Below are 18,068 nucleotides of genomic sequence, written 5' to 3'. Positions count from 1 at the left end.
GGGGACGGGGCTGAGCCGCGCTGGTCGGTGCGTTGATACGGCAACTAGGGCATTCCAGTTGTGCGCTGCGCTCAAGCGAGGACTAACATGCAAGGCCTGTATATTCCTCTGCCTCCTCCGCGATTGCGACCTTCTTTTTCCTTACTTCTTTTCTCCTCTCTCTCTCTGATTCTGACCTCCCTCGTTGTCGTGCCTCGCGGTTTCGATTTTTTTCTCCTTCCTCTTTCACTTTCGTTATTATCGTTGCGAGCATCTCAGGGAGGAATACTGTTAGCGTCCGTGGTCCATGTCAGAGAGTGTTTGGATGTAGGTGTTCACCTGTGCGCCCTCCTCCCTTACCCGGGTTTTTCTCTCGCGGCTCTCTATTGGGGATCAGACGCAGTTCACGTCCACTCTCTGGTCGTACTGTGCCTCGTCTGTGCCGACGCATACGCACATACAGGTGCAGCTCCCACACTCACATGCTGGGCCCCTAACCGATTTGCCAGAACGCACAACGAAAGGAAGCTGAACAGATCCACGGGCACCTCGAGAGATTCTCGAAATTGCTTCTACGCTTCACACCCATTCGACCAAGCGTACACTGGTGCCGTCAACATCCCTCCTGTAGGGAGAGACTGTGACAACGTTCTTCGACAGTGCACACCCTGACGCAGACCAAAGCGACCCCCACCCCCGATTGTTCAAATCACACCCAGTTGCAGAACAACCACCATTCTCCGTTGCAGCTCCAAGACTTCTGCTCCTCTTGTGTGACCGACGTGAACGGTATCTTTTGCCCAGCTGCTGCTCTTCATCCCCTCCCCTCCCCTTACCTCTCTACCAGTGGCTCTGTCCGCCTGCACACGCGTGCGTGTGTGTCCCGTCTCCTTTCGCATGTACGACTGCTGTCGAGCTTGACTTTGTTCGCTGTTGCTCTTCTCTATAATACAGCGCTGCTCTGCTTTGTTTCCCTTTTCCTTTTCTCGGTGAGGACTTAAGGGGTGTGTCTCTGCCGTTGAGATCTGCCTCGTTTTGTTAACTTATCCGTCCCTTCCTCTCCCCTCTTCTCTTGCCTCCACCACGTCGACCTTGTCTCTTGGCTTTCTTTCTTTTGTGTGTGTGTGTGTGTGTGTGCGGGTTGCTGTTGACGTCCCTCTCCCCCTCATTCACGTCAAGCTCAGTACTAATTGTGAGGTCTGGCGCACGTGTTTTTCTTACTGTTTGGGGCATTGCCTCCTCTGCCCCCCCCCCCTCTCTCTCTCTCGTGTGTGTGTATGTGTTTGTGTGTGTGTGCCTATTGTTGTCCTGCTGGTGCTGCTGCGATACCCGCGATAGTGCTCCCCCACGATTCGCCTTTGCTTCCAGCTAACACAGACACCCCAGAAGTCACTGCCAGACCGAGGCGTGTCTCCCTTTTTTTCTTTCTTTACCGCTCACCGTACTTCTCACTTCTCCTTCCCTTGTGCAATTCGTTCTTTCCTCCAGAGAATCTTCTCCGCAATGACGCCCAAGGAGAGAACAGCCTCCTTCTACACCAACATGGCCACTCTCTCGACCGTGTTAGTGTCAGAGTCGCTCTCGGCGACGCTCATGATGCCGTTTGTGGGACTGCTTGTGGCGCATCTCGAGGACATTCCACCTAGTAAGGCGGGCTACGTGTCTGGTCTGCTGATTTCCATTTATCAGCTGGGTCAGATGTTGACGGGGAAGCTGTGGGGGACGGCAAGCGACCGAGTCGGGCGGAAGCCGATTATTCAGGTAGGACTCCTAACGAACGCCCTAGCATCCATCTTCTTTGGCATGAGCCCAAGTTTGAAGCTCTGCATAATCACACGCTTTATCCAAGGCTGTGCTAACGGGAACGTGCTGGTGGCGAAGACGGTGATTGCAGACATCACCGACAAGGAGACAGAAGGTATGGGCTTTGCGGCCATTAACATTTTCTGGGGGGTGGGCTCTGTGGTCGGGCCAGCGCTTGGAGGACACCTCTACAACCCGATTCACCACGCCGTACTGGGCCCCTGGCTGTTCCCTGGTATGTCGGAGGACAGCGGCAACATCTTTGTGGTGCATCCAGCGCTGCTGCCGTGCTTGCTAATCAGCCTCATTTCAGTAATCACACTCCTCGTGATTTCGCGAGTCTTGCCAGAGACCAACCGCCGCCCAGTCGAGCCCTTCATGTCACTCTTTATGTCTACCTCGCAGCGGAAATGTCGATCGTCCGACGTGCCCCAACAGCACGGCATGGGTGTTGCCGACCACGTCAACTCTGCCGAACAGATTGCCGTTATCGAAGATGACGACTACGATGGGGGTGTTGTTGCTGAGGATGCGTACCAAAATGCGGCAGCCGCGGATGACCTTAGCGGACGCGAAGGTGGCGCATCCTTGCATCCGCTGCTTTCGAAAGAGGCGTTTGCATCTACAAGCCTACCGTCAACGCAGGAGAGCCTGAAACAGTTGGCTGCTATCTCCTCATTCACAAGAAACTTTGGCAGTTCGAGCCCCGATACTGGAATGAGTGGAGGCGCTAGTCGATACGGCCTTTCAGAGCGGCATACATCCCATGTGCCCCCTCACTCTTCTTTAGCGTGCCTGCTCCAAAATGCGCGTTGCTGTGAGGGCAGCGGTCACACTCTGCCGGGTCGACTCGACAAGAAGGTGGCGTTGTCGCCGCTCCATTCGTTACCAGAGACGCAGTTCAAGGAAAAGACCGACTGTCGGAAGTCGTTTTCTTGTAAGCCTCACGATGGCACAGCTGATAGCGCCTTACTGAGGCATGCTTCTCAAACGGTTACGCTTGGGTTTCGAGAGGTATTTGCGCTGCCGAGCTCGCGGACCGTATTGATCATGTACATGTGTATTGCCTCCACGGACAGTGCGCTGCTGGAAGTGATTCTGCTTTGGGCAATTGCAGAGCGCCCCAAAGGGGGCCTGGACCTTGCCTCCGCCGACATTGGTATTCTCCTGGGCATCTCTTCTGTTGTATATGCTGCAGCGAGTTTGCTCTTTAGTCGTATCCTGAAGTGTCTCGGCGGCGCCACACGACCACTGTGGGACTTTTCAGTGCTTCTGTGGTGCATCACCTGTATCCTTACACCCCGCTGTGCGTACTTGACGGACAAGTCCACCATGTTCTATGCCGTTGCTGTTGCCACCTCGACGCGCGAGATAGGTATCTCCTGGTGCTTCTCCATCATCTTCATGTGTGTGGTGCGCAGTGCGCCGAACGAGTGCGTCGGCTCAATCAACGGAATCGCTCAGTCAATCGCCTCCTTATCGCGCATGACGACGATGGCAGTAATTCCGCCGCTCTTTGCGTGGTCGCTGAACGGCGTCACACACCCGTTCCCGTTCAACTATCATTTTGTCTTCTGGATTACGTGCGTGCCACTGCTTCTGAGTATTATCCTCTCCTCCCTTCTGCCAATCCGAGTGTCGGGCTGACTGATACAGGTTTACACTACCGTTCTCTCATGTGTTTCATGAGGGGACGGTACTCTGTGAGATGGGAAGACGAAAGACAATCCGCTGCACTGCTCTCTGGATTGCAAAATTGGTGTTTCTGCACCTCCTTCGCTGTGGCGAAGCGCCTCCGTCTGACTGGCAAGAGTCGACAGTGGGGTGGGGGGAGGGTGAGGTGTATGTCAAACAACCCAATGTCTGACGCGTTGATACTTCACCATGTGCAAGTGGTGACTTCGTCGTTGAAGTGGAACACTTTCGTGAAGGAAAGCGCTCCCACTACAAGACAGTACTCTGGGAGAGGAGGAGGGAGTGTGTCTGAGGCGCTGGGTATCGTGTGTTTTCTTTTTCAGTTTTTACGTCTTCGGTTGCGCGTGTGTCCTTTCTTTGCGTCTTGAGTTCAACCTCGGGAATCCGTGGAAACGACGACAAAAGTGAGCAACGTCACGTACGGCAACGTTCTTTTACGGAATCAACGGTTCAGCTGACTTCTTCTCGGCTTTTTCTTGGAAGGGAGGAGGTGGTTTGATCAGGTGTCATTTGGTTGCCGTGTTATGGGTGTCTGGAGAGGTCCGCTTTTAGGCAAGCAGCGCAGGGTGTAGTCGCGGGAGAGGAGGAACAGGTACCCAACCAAGTCTTTGCCCACCCCCCCTCCCGCCCCCCACGCGCGTGTTCTGTGCGTGTGTGTGTGCGAGTTTAGGTGAAGAGCCGTTTTCAGCGGCGAGAGCGACGGTGCAGAAGCTGATGCTGCGTCATAGCGCAGTCCGACTTACACCACTGTGAACCGCGAGGCAACCAAAGAGCCCAGCGTGCATCAAAACAGCAAAGTGTATGTGCATTAAATCTAACAGAGGTACCAAGAGGTGACCTTGGCTCTTACAATCTGCTGAAACAACGAAAGCAACCTTTTTTTTTTTACTCTCCCCTTGACAGACTCTATTGCCTCAGTGGGCGTTTTTCTCGCCCTTTGGATCCACAGAAAGAACGCAGTGACTGTTTATACGGACGGCGGTCTTTCTCTCTGGATATATCACCTCCCTGTATGTTTTCTTTTGCTTGTGTGCAAGTTTGTGAGAGAGATGGCTTCGTTTGCTGTCGCTGTTATTTGCTGAGCACTTGCACGCTTGTGTGCTTTCTGTGACCTCTCTCTCTGCCGCCACTGAAGGTGCACAAGAGACTCATTCAAACGTACAACCAGCTCCCTGTACACCTCATTTTACCCATCTTATTCCTTGCCACTTTGTGTCTATTAGAGGACTTGTGCTGCGATACGATGAGTGAGCATTATTTCATCTCTGCCGGTCTTCTGGATGTCTAACTCGATGCGCCATGCAGAGGAACGAAGGTGAAGAATAGCCGGCAGCATATGCGCGTCTTACACAGAACTCACCTCGCGTGATACTTGGCCTTGCCGTAACATGCCCTACTGTTGCATTTGTTTTCTTCACTACGTGTGTATGTGTTGTGTATTTTGCTGGCTTTTATAATTCGTTTTTTCCCCTTTTACGTTGATGTTACTCGTCTCTTTCCCCCTCTTTTTTTTTGTTTATTTGTTACCGTTGCGCTTTGGCTTCTCCCATGGATGAAGACGTCGTTGCTACTGTTGTTGCCCCCTGTTCAACTCACCCTCTCTGTCGTCTTTCCAAAGTAAAGAGGTAGCTGTCTGTTTCTCTTCTGCCTTCTCGTTCACGAGGTCTTGTGCAGCAACCTGAACTTTGCTGCGAATCTCTCGACAGGCACTGTGACTGCAGTGAAGCTGCCTCCCCGCTAGGCAAAGGTGAGACATCTTCATCCTCTCCAAGCATTCCCCATGGCGTTTGTTCTCCTCAACGAGAGTATCTGCAGCACGATGCTTCTGCCGTTTGTAGGGCTACTCGTTGCGCACCTGAAAGGCGTTTCCGTCAATGAAGCGGGCTACTTCTCGGGGATTCTAATCGGAGTCTTTATGCTCGGCCAGGTTGTGAGCTCGCGAATGTGGGGCTGGGTGAGCGACAAGTACGGGCGCCGGTTTCCCCTCATCAGTGGCCTGTTCACAAGCGGCTTCATGATGCTGGGCTTTGGTCTCAGCACGAGTGTGTGGATGTGCGGCATTTTCCGATTCATGCACGGCCTTTTCAACGGCAATGTGTTGGTTGCCAAGACGATGATGGCGGACATTACCGACAAAACAAACGCGGCCAAGGGTTTTGCCTTCGTCAGTCTGTGTTATGGAATCGGCGTCTTGATCGGCCCCACGCTGGGTGGTACGCTGCACTTTGAAGGTTTCTTCTGGTCAACCTTTGACAGAAATGGCTTGTCCCCTGCCCTGACCTCCTTGACCAGAGTCTTGTGGAGCCCATACGCACACAAACACAGGCGTGAAGGTCTGCAGCGTTTTGTTGTTGGTGATGGTCACCATCCAGAAGATCCCTCTGCTTCTCAGGGTGTATATGTAGGGGAGATTCACATCAGTCTGGTGTACGTTGACGTCCCTTTGTGGAGTCTTTTGCCTAGTATGAGAGGAAGAACGACTAATATGCGAAGACGGAAAACAGTGATGTTAACGATAGATTTGAAAAGGCGATTGATGTCATTGACTCAACGTGCAGCGGGAGGGACCAGCAGTGCATGAAAAGGCGATGACTGTACCTTTCAGCGCCCTCAGGCTTGTCATCGCCCCAAGCTCAAGCACTACCGCTGCGTAAAGTACAGCTTCCACGTCGCACTTCGCGCCAGTGGGCTTCGAAGATCACCATTACGTCAGCCACACAATGATTTGAGGAGCTGGTTGTTCTGTCCTTTGGCCCCCATCACGAGTTCACCGACGTCTGCGACGGTGGAAATGGTGTAGCGCGCGCTTCACGCGGCGCACCGACAGCGGTATACATTCCAGCCTCTGCGCAACTCCGTGCCAAGATAAAGAGGCAGCGAGTGCTGCACAGACCAGGCAGAGCTCCATCGACGTCATAGTTGGTCATGTGGACAAAGCTGCCGATTCCACAATGACGAAGGAGAGCACCCGCGATTTGCGATTCACGTTTGAGTCGGATGAATCTCTTGGGGCAGGAGGATGAGGAGAAACGGGGGCGAAAACTCGGCTACTGCGTGGCCTTCTCCCGTCATTACATTCGGTTCATGCTGGCTCAGTTCATGGCTCTTTCCGCCACGCACATGGGGACACAAGGCTCTCTTCCCCTCTGGGTGTGTGGGCACAGGCACCACTGGAGGTCTGGAGTTGGCGAAAAGGCAGGTGGGTTACGTCCTCTTGGCTAACCTTGCGCCGTTCTTGGAGATCAAACACCCCCTTTCGCACTCTGGAGCAGGACTACCTAAACCCGATGGACGTGTTTCGTGTCCGCTTCTCTCTGGGTGTCGGGGCGGTGACTCTGGTACTATGGGTGTCCTACTTCCACGGCGGACTGTGCGTTTACTTTGTCTCCCTGTGCGCATGGGGGCGCTACAAAAGTACATCTCGTGGTACTGCAGCCTCAGCATCATGCTGACTGCCACCCCCTCCGCTCTCCTCGAAGGGACCATATAGGGCCGGTTATGGGAATCTATTCATCCTGTGGTGGTGTGATGCCCGGCTCCATGCTCCTCAGCGCAGCCTCGCGCTTTCTGTGACCCATAGGTGGTGAACTTTTCACCTCTTTCAACCACACCTTTCTCTTCTTCCTGTCCTCCGCGTCCTTTTGCCAGTGCTACCCTACAAGATTTGTACGGACAGGTTGAGCACTTGCTCATGGTCGAGTGAGAAGGCATGGAACATCAAAATGGCGGTACGTCTGTGAAGCCTCACAGGCCATCGCCTGCGGAAGAGACGATCGAGGCTGTCGCAGCCCCTTATCCTTCGTAGAAAAGGGGACTTTGTGTGTATGAGCGTTTATTTTTCTTCTGTGTTCTCCTCCCCAGTTTTTAATGCGACCGCCTCGGTAGCCAGACAGCGTAGTGGATACCCGCGTCTTTTTTCCTTTGCCTCAGTCATTTCGGGATACATACGCGTCGGACAAGGATGCTGTTGCTGCTGATTTGCGTAGTTCGATGGCGATTATCAGTCACTACGAAACGTTTTTTTTTTTCGTCTTTAAAATGTTTGGCCCCCTCAGCCAAGAGGAAGCTAATGCGGTTCAGTTATGCCTTTCTTTTGTCGCTCACCTCATTTCAGGAATGTGGGGTCCTTAAGACTTGCATTCACTCATAAAAATAACTCCCTTATAGGCACGAATGTGTATACATTCGTTCGCATCTCTATGTATGCTACTTGCATCGCGCGCCTTCGCTTTTCTGCTCTCTCTCTCTACTCGTCCCTGTCGCTGTAGCTCTTAAATGAGAGGGTGTCTTTTGCATCATCTCTAGTGCACAACTGAGCAGGATTGCTGGTCTGCGTGCCTACCCGCGATCACCTTTCGCCAGCTTCTCTCCCTTTCTGGGTTAGTTGCTCACTCGCGTAATCGCTTTTTTTTCGGACTTGTTTTTCTGTGCCCTCGAGGTGATGAGTGACGCATATATTTATATACACATATATATATATATGTGTGTGTGTGGTTTTCTGCCCTTCTCTCCAGTGTTGTAGGAGCTCCAGCGATTTCCCGCGTTGTGTTGAGGTTTGTATGATGTTTTTTTTTCCGTTGCTGTTTCGTATTTTTACGCAGAGTTTTCCCGTTTATTTGTTTTCGTTTCTTTTTTCCTTACCGATGACTCTCAGCTCTTCTTTTCTAGTCTCGCACTCGAGGAGCAGAGGCCATCTATACCTGTACTTTGGCTGCTGTGGACAGTCACAGAAGCATACGCGTGCGCGCATCTTCTCGAGGGTGTACAGATCTGCGTGATTCTGTGTAACTCGCTCTTCCGCTCCCACAACAGCGGTGAGAGAATGCGTAGAAGAGGATAAAATGTGACACATCTCAACAAAAGGAAAGAAAAAAACAAACCTTCTCGTACGAATGAGCTCACCTACTTGCGCATGCGAGCTGGAGTCTCACAACTGCCCCTTTCCATGAGTGCAAACGTTTGCGGATGCCTCTCAAGCACCGCCATCCTCTGAAGTTTTTTTTTCTGATCTTTTCTGCAGGGGCTGCTATTCCCGGAGTGTCGCTATGCTGAATACAAGAGAGGAAGCAGAGGTGCCAATGCAGTTGCGTGGGTGTATGTGTCTGACAAGCCGTTCCTTTTCTCTCTCTCTCTCTCTTTCACCGTCTCATTCTTTTCTAGATGTCATGTGCCGTTTTGCTGCTTCTTTTCCACTCACTACGCCACCTCGCATAAAACCTTCACCACACTAAAACGAGCTGTAAAATCGTGCCCACATGGAATAGGACTCCAACAGAAAAAGCAAAGCGGGCAGAACAAGGAATCAAGAGCGTGAACAGCACTGGTGACCAACCAATCAGTCAGTGTCCAGGCGGATCTGAGCGTGCCAGACGTTTTCCGCTCTCATAGTAAGGAGAGAAAGCCAAGAAACGCATTAAGGTGGTTTCTGTCTGGTGTGTGCGTAGCAAAACAGCAGCACGCTGTGCCTGGCTTGACCCTCTTAGCTGCATTTTTTTTTTTGCGTGAATTCTGTCGATCTCTGCAAACGAAAGAGCGATAGCGCGCCTTGAAAGACAGCAGGCCTTTATTTTCCCTTCTCTTCGGTGCGTTATTTATCCTTGATTCACGCAAGTGCCGGTATATCAATCTATTTTCCTGCAAGTCGTATTCACACACACACACGCGTAAATTGTAAAACACCATCCCCTTTAGTCGCTTTTTCATCTTCTCGCATCACTTGTCTGCTGTTTCGTGTGTAGCGCTCGTGATTGTGCGTGTGCTCTGCTCTTGGCGGTGTGACTCAGTAGCGCTACTAAGCTGCCAAGGCGAGCTCCTCTGCGCAAAAGACAACGAAAGGGACAACATACAGCCTCTCAGAAGTTGTCGCCCGTGTTTTTTTATTGTTGTTGTTTTTGTTGCTGTTTGGCACTATTAACCGCACGAATGGGAAGACCTTCACTCATAATACGCACAGACAATCACTAACTCGTATTTTCTCTTTCTTCTTAGTTGCTTTTTAGTTTGTTACTTTTTTTTTTTGCTGGCGACTTCCTCCTTTGAGGGACCTTATAGAGCTTTCTCGGACGGTGTGCGCTCTCTCTCTCTCTCTCTGTGTGTGAGTGCGTTGGTGTAGATACTGCATTGCTTGATAGAGTCGGATCTCTTTTTCTTTAGCGAATTGTTGTTGTGTTCTGCTCCTCGGGGGCCCCTCTTGGCTACGAAAAGCTGCACCGAGAGAGCGAGAGGAGGTAGAGAAACAAGACAGCAATTTGCTTGACTGCTGTACGCGTCTCTGCTTGGGAGATTTCTGTTTTTTTTTCTTCTTCCTTTTTTTTTTGCGGCGTTTACTGACCGCGACAGACGGAGGAGATATGCAGCGTAGGAGAGAGAGAGAGCGGTAAGCGAGTCATTTATTTTATTTGTTGTTGTTGCCGCCGCCCTTGCTTGCGCGTGGGCTTTTGTCGTATAATCGATATAGGAAAAAGAGCTCCGTTGTCTGTGTTGTAACACTATAAAGGCCTTTGTTTTCGGTGCTGCTTTCCTCGTTTCTCTACTTGCTTCGACACTGCTCTTTGTTTTTCTTGTTTCTTCTTGTGCTTCGCTCTGCGCGATGTGTTAACGGCAGTGTTGCACTCCCTCCTCCTGATCGCGTGTGTACTTTTTCTCCTTATCGCTGAACGGTGTGCATATACACGAATACAAGTATCTTCTCCTTTGACTTGCTCTTTTTAGTGGAAAGAGAGAGACGCGCACACACACACACACACACAACGCGAATAGCAAACGGCCCCTTCAAGGTCCTTAGCGCTCTATCGATTCGCTGCTGTTGTTTTTTTCTATTTCATCTGCGCTACTCCCTGATCGCGCGTGTGCGACTTTTCTTTCCTTGGGTCTGGTAGCAGTTGAGCGTTTGAGCGTTGCGTACTGTTTGCTTCACCTGTGGTTGTGATATTACACCCCCTCCCCCTCCTCTCATTCAACCACTTTCGTGTTAGACTCTTCCTCCGTATGCCGGCGGCCAAGAATGACACGGCGGTCGTCCCACCTTTGGTGGTAAACGGACCAGTGAGAGGGCAACATGAAGAGACCCACAGGCCGAAGCATAAAGCCACACCACTGCCCATGAATCAACTCTTCCCCATGGCGTTTGTTCTCCTCAACGAGAGTATCTGCAGCACGATGCTTCTGCCGTTTGTAGGGCTACTCGTTGCGCACCTGAAAGGCGTTTCCGTCAATGAAGCGGGCTACTTCTCGGGGATTCTAATCGGAGTCTTTATGCTCGGCCAGGTTGTGAGCTCGCGAATGTGGGGCTGGGTGAGCGACAAGTACGGGCGCCGGTTTCCCCTCATCAGTGGCCTGTTCACAAGCGGCTTCATGATGCTGGGCTTTGGTCTCAGCACGAGTGTGTGGATGTGCGGCATTTTCCGATTCATGCACGGCCTTTTCAACGGCAATGTGTTGGTTGCCAAGACGATGATGGCGGACATTACCGACAAAACAAACGCGGCCAAGGGTTTTGCCTTCGTCAGTCTGTGCTATGGAATCGGCGTCTTGATCGGCCCCACGCTGGGTGGTACGCTGTACAACCCAGGTAACTCGTCCGCACTGCGATGGGCACACATTGACAAGGATAGCGTCTTGAACCGCAAGCCAGCGCTTCTGCCCAGTCTCGTCATTTTCATCTACACAAATATTGGTATGATGGTGTGCACGTTCTTTGTGATGGAATCTAATCCCAAGGCGCAGCGGCTGCCCCTGGTTCTGCGATTTCTCTACCCATGTTTCTTGCGCGAACCACGAATGTTTGCTAATGCAAACTCGCTTTCCAAGGAGCAGCCAGAGACAGACATCACAGCCACCAAGAGCGAGAGTGACAATGACTCCCGCATCGACGACGAGAATGACGACCGCGTCTCGATCCACTCCGCCGAGCTATTCGTCAGAAACGTTGTGATGACACGGGCAGTGGCCTCTCTAACAGTTCCCTCAGCGGTGCTGTGCGAGGATCCTCGGTATGATCGGCTTGTCATCTCCGAAACACTGGCAAACGCGATAGAGCAAGCATCGTTTGTGGAACCGCAGTACAGCCAAAGCCACATGACTGTCAACCGCGGTGATACTGTAAATGAGAGCGCCTGTGACATGCCTGATCGCGCACTGTCGTCATCGTCAGTGCCACCCGACAGAGTTGCCCCTGGTGACAAAGTGAAATGTCAGCAGTGCCCCTTGGGCGAATCGCGGGCTAACAATCGTAGGTCGGACAGAGATGGGAGCATCATTGTTGTGGAGGCGGATCAAGAAGGTACAGCCGCCAGAGCAATTAGCAACGGCGCCGCCCCCGTTGACGACAAAGTCGGGCAACTGCGGCAGCACGAGGATTACGTGGAGCTCAAAAGCTTTGGCTACAAGCAAGCATTTGAACGTCCTGTCACTCGTACCATGCTGCTGCTTTACATGTTCCTGAGCGCGGCCGATATGGCTGTGCAGGAGATTGTACCGCTGTGGGCCATTGCCCAAATAGAGAAGGGCGGCCTTGGCTTCGGAGCGGACAAGGTTGGTTACGTCGTCTTCACCAACAGTGTGCCATGCGTCGCATCAAATTTGCTCTTCTACAAAGCGTGTAGGCGGTATGTCAACAAGCTGGGACTATTTCGAATGGCTGTCATGTGGTGCAGTATCTCCGTCACTCTCTTGCCGCTCACCTCTTGCGTCAACCTCGGTGGCTTACTTTTTCCAGCGGTCGTGTTGTGCACAAGCGTACGCCAGTTCTTCGCCTCGTGGTGCTACGGACTTGTGACCATGTTGACCGCCCATTCGGCACCGCCAACGCACGTCGGGTCCATCATGGGCATCAACCAGGCCTGTGGTGCCTCTGTACGGGCACTCATTCCATTCGTCGTCACCCCGCTCTTTGCTTGGTCCATCACGAGTGGTAATTCTTTTCCACTGAACCACGTGTTCATCTTCTTCCTTTCGGGCTTGACGTTTGCGTCAGCGTATGTCTGCTCCATGTGGTTGCGCACCAATAGAGAGTCCGTAGTAGAGATCGTGGTGCACAACTTTAAATGGGTATTAGCCGTTAAAGACAGCCTGCGGAGGTGGAACCGACGTCTGTGCGGGGCGTCTGAAAGCAATAGCTGAAAGTAGGCCCTACCGGTGAGGGAGGCCAATCAGTAGTGCACGCAAGGACCCCTGAAGCACAGTGGTTGGCTGCTGAGAACGCCACACGTGTTCTCTGACGTACCGCCATTGTGTGTCTTTGCTATGGCCAAAAAGTGCGGCACGTGTTCCCCTCCCTGCACCTCAGTTCCACCTCCACCCCCATCAGTTCTCAGTACAGGCTGGATTCCCTGTTTTCCCGCTTCTTTGATGTCACGGATCTCTCGTTGGTGCTTGTGTATGTGTGCATGTCCGTACAAACAACTGATAGCGTCTATGTTCCTCTTCACGTGCATGTCTGCCTGTGTGCGTCTGCGCGCACACCTCCGGCAACCTTTATAAAATCGTGCCTCATCTCAAATATGCATCCGGGGTGTGAGAGACGTCAGCGGGTCTGCACTGACACCCTGCTGAAAAAAATGGCAATCTCGCTTGCACCGCCGCTAGCTCAGTGCGAATTTCATCCAGCATTCAGCAAAAAACATGCATTTCTCTCTACACCACCCATACACCCTCATGACGCCATGCAGTGAGCTCACTGTGCGTGGAGAGGTTTTGATCCTCAGGCTCCTTCCGCACGACACGCGCATGCCTGTCCAGCACGCGTGCTCAGTGTGGGGCGGAATGCCGCTGCCGCCACAGACCCGTGGCAGCGCCCGCGAGCAGGGGCATGCGGAGGTGAGCAGAGGGCAGGCGCGAGTGGCGCGGGGCGACCTGCGCCGCTCAGCCCCACTGTGCGTGCGTGCGAGATGGGGTGGCGTCTCCCCCCATTCGGCCGAGCTGGCGGCGAGGCACAGGTGCTGGGTGCCCGGCGAGGACGCCCCGAATCACAGCGCCGCTTCCACGAGACTCCAGCGTGGAGAGTGGCCGCGCCACAGCGCAGACAGGGCACCCCCGTGTAGCAGAGGGCGCTGGTCTGAGGCCGGCCGACTTGCTCCTTGTGCCCCCTCCCCTCCCCCGCATGCACCTAGACCCACCACCACCCGGAGAGAGCCTGCAAGACGCGTGGCCCGGCTCGACGGCAGGTGGGTGAAGGGGGCTCCTCCTGGGCGGCGAGGTCCCTGCCGTGGTGCGAGGCGGCGGACGCAGGAGTGCGGCGCTGCGCGCGTGTGGGACTGCTGACCGCTATGTGTGTGCATGTGTGTGTGTGTATGCGTCTGTGGCGTAATGAAAGAGATGCCTCAACAACAAAAGGAAATGTTAGTACCTCACAGTAAACTTAGTAATACGCAGTGAGTACGGCTGTTGACTACATTTAGTCGCGAGAGGACGACTCGTTCTCTGTGTTGGACGACACGCAAAAGAGGTTGCCACTGACTGACTCCGTTGTTATTTAATGGCTAATTGAAGGACACGGGGATGTGGCACGAGGTGATTTTGGTTACACTTTCCTTAATGTTCCCACTTGGGTGACTATCTAGCTCGTGTCTCTCTTACTTTCTCTCCCTTGTTTAATGCAATAACGCGTTCTCGCTTCTTCTGTATTTGAGCTCTTTCGACATCACTATTGCTCTTGGCTCTCTCACATCACCCATGCGAACCTCACAAATGTCACGCCCTTCCGCGATGCACTTCATTGCTGCCTGTCGCGCACCGGCGTCGCTATGGGTGTATCGCACTGCACCCCTTTTTTCTTTTCGCTCTATTCGTTGTCTGTGGTGCGCGCACGCTTCATGTGAGCCACCAATACGAAAACACGAGAAAATTCTTCGAGTTGTGAGTGTTCATCTCGTTTTGTTGGTGTGCATTTGTGCGTTGACGTATTGACTCACTTCCCGCATGTAGACGAAGAAAACAAGAGAAGTGTACAAATTCCTGCGTGTACACCTCTTTTCTGTGGTGGTCGACTTGCGCTGTATTGAGTACGCCAGCAACATCTCCTTTCTTGTCTCTCTCTCTCTCTCCGCTTCACATATCGTTCCTGTGTCTTTGCTTGCTCTTCTTTTTCATTTGTGCTCGGCACTCTTGGTTAAGCTACTCGAGCTCACAAAATATTTATGTGTCTCTGTTCGTTTTTTCTCTTCTCTCACTCTGTGCGTTGGTGGTTACTACGCTATTGTATCTGCGCTTTCCATTTAGCTCCTCCTCTGCCTCCTTCCCTGTAGTTGAACGAGTGTCTCTCCGTGTCCATCTTTTCTTTTTTGGGGGTGAGTGAATTCGTGTTTTCTTGGTTTTCGTGCCATTCGCGCTCATCACTTTTCTTGTGTGCTCCGCTTCACTCCGACTCACATTCTCTTTCTTTTTGGGGGGAACAAGCGTGTTCCCCTGTGTGTTGGTGTTGGAGCACTGCACTTTTTATGCCATTCTGCATTCAAAGCGTTGCTACGGTACTCGTTCGGCAAGTCCCCTTCTTGTTCCTTCCGCTCCTGTACCTCATCCCTTCATCTTCTGCCTCTTTCGCGTATCGCCGCACCATTCACCCCATTCTTTGTGTTTCTTTGTAAGCCGTGGAGGTGGAAAAAATAAAGAGGAGTGGAGAAGATGATCTTTGGTTCAGCGCTGGTGTTCTTGGTGGCAGTGATCAACAGTTCCGCCAACCGCTATCTTCCCGCCAAGCTGAAGTTGCTCGCGCCCTCCATAGGGTGGTTCATCACAAGTGTCTTCATCGCCCGAGGTCCCTTCGTGTGGTATGCGTGCTCGTTGACGATTCAAGGACTATTTGCCACCTTGTTATTCATGACACTCGGTTTTACGAGTAGCCTTGCCTTGCGCGCCATCATCTTTCCATTTCTGGCGACCGCAGCGGCGGCCTGGGCTAAGAAGGTTCTGCCTCCGGTGGAGGCATGGGCTACTGCTGCGATCGCCCTTGTGCAGATCTGGAGCACCTTTGGCGGCCTCATAATTCACGCCTGCTATCCAGCCAACATCTTACAGATCCTTGAACAACAGGGAGAGCGCAACCGCCGCGTCCGCTCGGTTGCTGGCACGCTGGTTCGCAAGCAGGGTAAGTTTGTCGAGGGGCGCACGGTGCCGTCGCTGGATGGAAAGAGCACGCTGCAGACCCTTGTGGTGAAGCAGGCGTATACAACCCCCCGCTGGGTTTTGTACTGCGGAGGCAACGCAGAGTTCCTGGAGAACAGCCTCAAGGATATCCACGTCATTAGCGACGCTCTCAAGGCCCACGTCATTCTGTATAACCCACGCGGCATCGGCTACAGTACCGGCTATCTCTCGCATCTCGGCGAATTTGTCGAGGACGCTGCCGCAGTAGCGCGAGCGTACATTGAGGAGGAGAAGATCGACGAGAAGCACCTGCTTTTCTTCGGTCACAGCATCGGCGGTGGTACCGCGGCGCAGGTGGTGGCGGAATGCTATCCCCATGCGTCTCTAGTGCTGGATCGCACTTTCTCATCCATGTCGGACGCGGCTGTTGCTTTTTCCTGCCTCACCCCTACTGTGACACGCATGATCTTTCCGTGGTTTGTCGGTAATCTTCACACTCTGGTGGGCTGGGACAAGATCAAGCACAGCCGCAAGCTCGTTCTCTACTCGCAACACGATGAGATGATCAACTTTTCGATCTCGTCCATTGCCCGTCACTCCCAGTTCCAAAAAGGCGGGGCGGATGCCGACAAGGTTGTTGAGCTTCTCGGCGCCCCGCCCTCCTACCACAACAGTCTCTTGAACACCTTTGACAACTACGAGGAAGTATGTCTCCGAATGAATTGGTTGTTTCCCACGTAAGTCGGTGGCCCCTTTTTTTGTGGGGGCGGAGGCCTTTCGCAGGCACCAGGCATGATCCTTGGCAGGTGAGAAAATTACTCTCTGATGGGTGGGCTTTGCTGGGTGTGTTTGTGTTTTGTGTTCTTCCGTGACAAGGGCATTAGTGGTTGTGGCAATAACCCGTCGTTTTTAAATCACTAAACGCCCTTCCCCTCTATGCCCCCCCCCCTGTGCTGCGTGCACACCCTGCCCTTTATCCCTCTTATTCTCTTCTCTTCCTCACCCCCGTCTCACGTACAGCTTTACCTGTTCGGAGTGAGCATCTGCTCACATGTACTCATCTTAATAGCTCCACCTCTGTTGCTGTTTGCTTGTGTTGTCGTATGTTTGCCCTCCTCCATCGGCGCCGTCAGTTTTGGATTTCCCTTCTGCCTGACGGCGGACTTCTCCGCCGCCCTGAATGAAGCAGCCGTGCCTCTTTTACTTTATGTTGAACTTCTCGTGCACGTCTGCTTTTTTTGTCTGTATCTCATTCGTTCACTTGCATGTCCGAAACAGGGAGTATATGTATGTATATGTATGTGTATGTGTATGTGTGCGTGTGCGTGTGCGTGTGTGCTGTTGGTAGTGCTTCTTGTTGCTGTCTTTATATGCGTCTCTCTCTCTCTTGTTGGTGACATTGGTGCATGTGGTTAAGACTGCTTATGGCGATGTGTGTTGCCTACCCGTCACGATCGATGAAACACTGAAGAACTAAACAAGCAAAGGAAAGCCAAACAACGCACTTCCTCGGAGGGTGACGAGAACAGATGCGCTGTGCTAATAGGATGCACACGCGGGTAGCTTCACGGCCTTGGAGACGCGTGACTGTCATCTATTTCTCTCCCTCGAACGCTACCGCTGTCAGTCATGGCTCCTCGCCTTTTCCCTGGATGACCAAGGACCCATTCCATGCGCACGGCTGCTTCTTCACAGCTCCCTACAAAAGTATCATTAATTTTTTTTCTCCTCACTCAAAAATGCTGGCGCCTGTGTAAAGCGCGAAAAAGAATCTCTAAAAGCATTCGGTGTTGTTGGGGTCCCTTTTCCACTGGGCCCTACAACGCTACTCGCTCGTCCGTTTTGATCAGTGGTGATATACTCTCACTATACATCATCCTGCTCCACTTCTTTCCCCCCTCCACTTCTTTTCTGCACCTACTCTGCCACGCAGTCTCTCGTGCTTACCTCGTTTTATCATACCATGGCTTGCACCCACAAGACTTCTCGACAGGTCCTGGATCGCGTTGCGTCGGCGCGGCATTTGACAGCGAGCACGCTTGTGCCGATTCATACGACGGGCGACGTGTCAGGATGCCTCGAAGGTGCCTTGCCCGGTCCTCGCTGACCACTGACGTGCGGCGCCGGCGCCCCCCGCCGAGGCGGGTGCCCCAGGTGGCGACATGCGAGGCGAGGGCCTGGGTGGACCTTAAGGCTGGGGCCTGTGGGGCGATGGCGGAGTCGGTGCGTTGCTGTATCGCTCGTGTCCACCACCGCTGTGCACGACGCGATGGGTCTCTGTGAGCGGCTGAGGGGGGAGGGAGCAGAGCGGAGCTTGAGCTCGTGTGTTGTGTGGAAGTCGACACACTCAGAGAAAAAGAAGCTCCCTGCGACATGGAAGCTTGTCTTGATCTCTCAGTGATTACAACGCCTCTGCCTGTATATATATATATATATATATATATTTATTTATTTATAGTTTACAGCTGACTTAGTTGCCTCTTTGTTGTTCTCCTTGCGGCCTTTCCTCA

General features: G+C 52.7%; 4 protein-coding genes across 4 annotated transcripts, besides 2 other annotated features; all 4 read left to right on the top strand.

Moving 5' to 3' along the window:
• Positions 1-1,482: 1,482 nt before the first annotated feature.
• On the top strand, positions 1,483-3,429 carry LPMP_342670 (membrane transporter, putative; the record flags this gene model as incomplete). The annotated part of the gene is made up of 1 exon (XM_010704391.1): positions 1,483-3,429. One exon carries the CDS (start codon positions 1,483-1,485, stop codon positions 3,427-3,429), a length of 1,947 nt encoding a protein of 648 aa, XP_010702693.1.
• Positions 3,430-5,257: 1,828 nt separating this feature from the next.
• Positions 5,258-6,058, top strand: LPMP_342660 (membrane transporter, putative; the record flags this gene model as incomplete). Its single annotated transcript, XM_010704390.1, has 1 exon — positions 5,258-6,058. One exon carries the CDS (start codon positions 5,258-5,260, stop codon positions 6,056-6,058), a length of 801 nt encoding a protein of 266 aa, XP_010702692.1.
• Positions 6,059-10,578: 4,520 nt separating this feature from the next.
• On the top strand, positions 10,579-12,597 carry LPMP_342650 (membrane transporter, putative; the record flags this gene model as incomplete). The annotated part of the gene is made up of 1 exon (XM_010704389.1): positions 10,579-12,597. One exon carries the CDS (start codon positions 10,579-10,581, stop codon positions 12,595-12,597), a length of 2,019 nt encoding a protein of 672 aa, XP_010702691.1.
• A 544-nt stretch (positions 12,598-13,141) lies between these two features.
• Positions 13,142-13,761: a repeat region.
• Positions 13,762-15,096: 1,335 nt separating this feature from the next.
• Positions 15,097-16,299, top strand: LPMP_342640 (hypothetical protein; the record flags this gene model as incomplete). The annotated part of the gene is made up of 1 exon (XM_010704388.1): positions 15,097-16,299. One exon carries the CDS (start codon positions 15,097-15,099, stop codon positions 16,297-16,299), a length of 1,203 nt encoding a protein of 400 aa, XP_010702690.1.
• A 1,249-nt stretch (positions 16,300-17,548) lies between these two features.
• Positions 17,549-17,906: a repeat region.
• Positions 17,907-18,068: the final 162 nt, after the last annotated feature.

The sequence above is a fragment of the Leishmania panamensis genome, assembly GCF_000755165.1.
Source record: "Leishmania panamensis strain MHOM/PA/94/PSC-1 chromosome 34 sequence".
Taxonomy (NCBI): domain Eukaryota; phylum Euglenozoa; class Kinetoplastea; order Trypanosomatida; family Trypanosomatidae; genus Leishmania; species Leishmania panamensis.
Note: the sequence above shows the minus strand (reverse complement) of the source record. Positions and strands in the feature narration are given on the sequence as shown.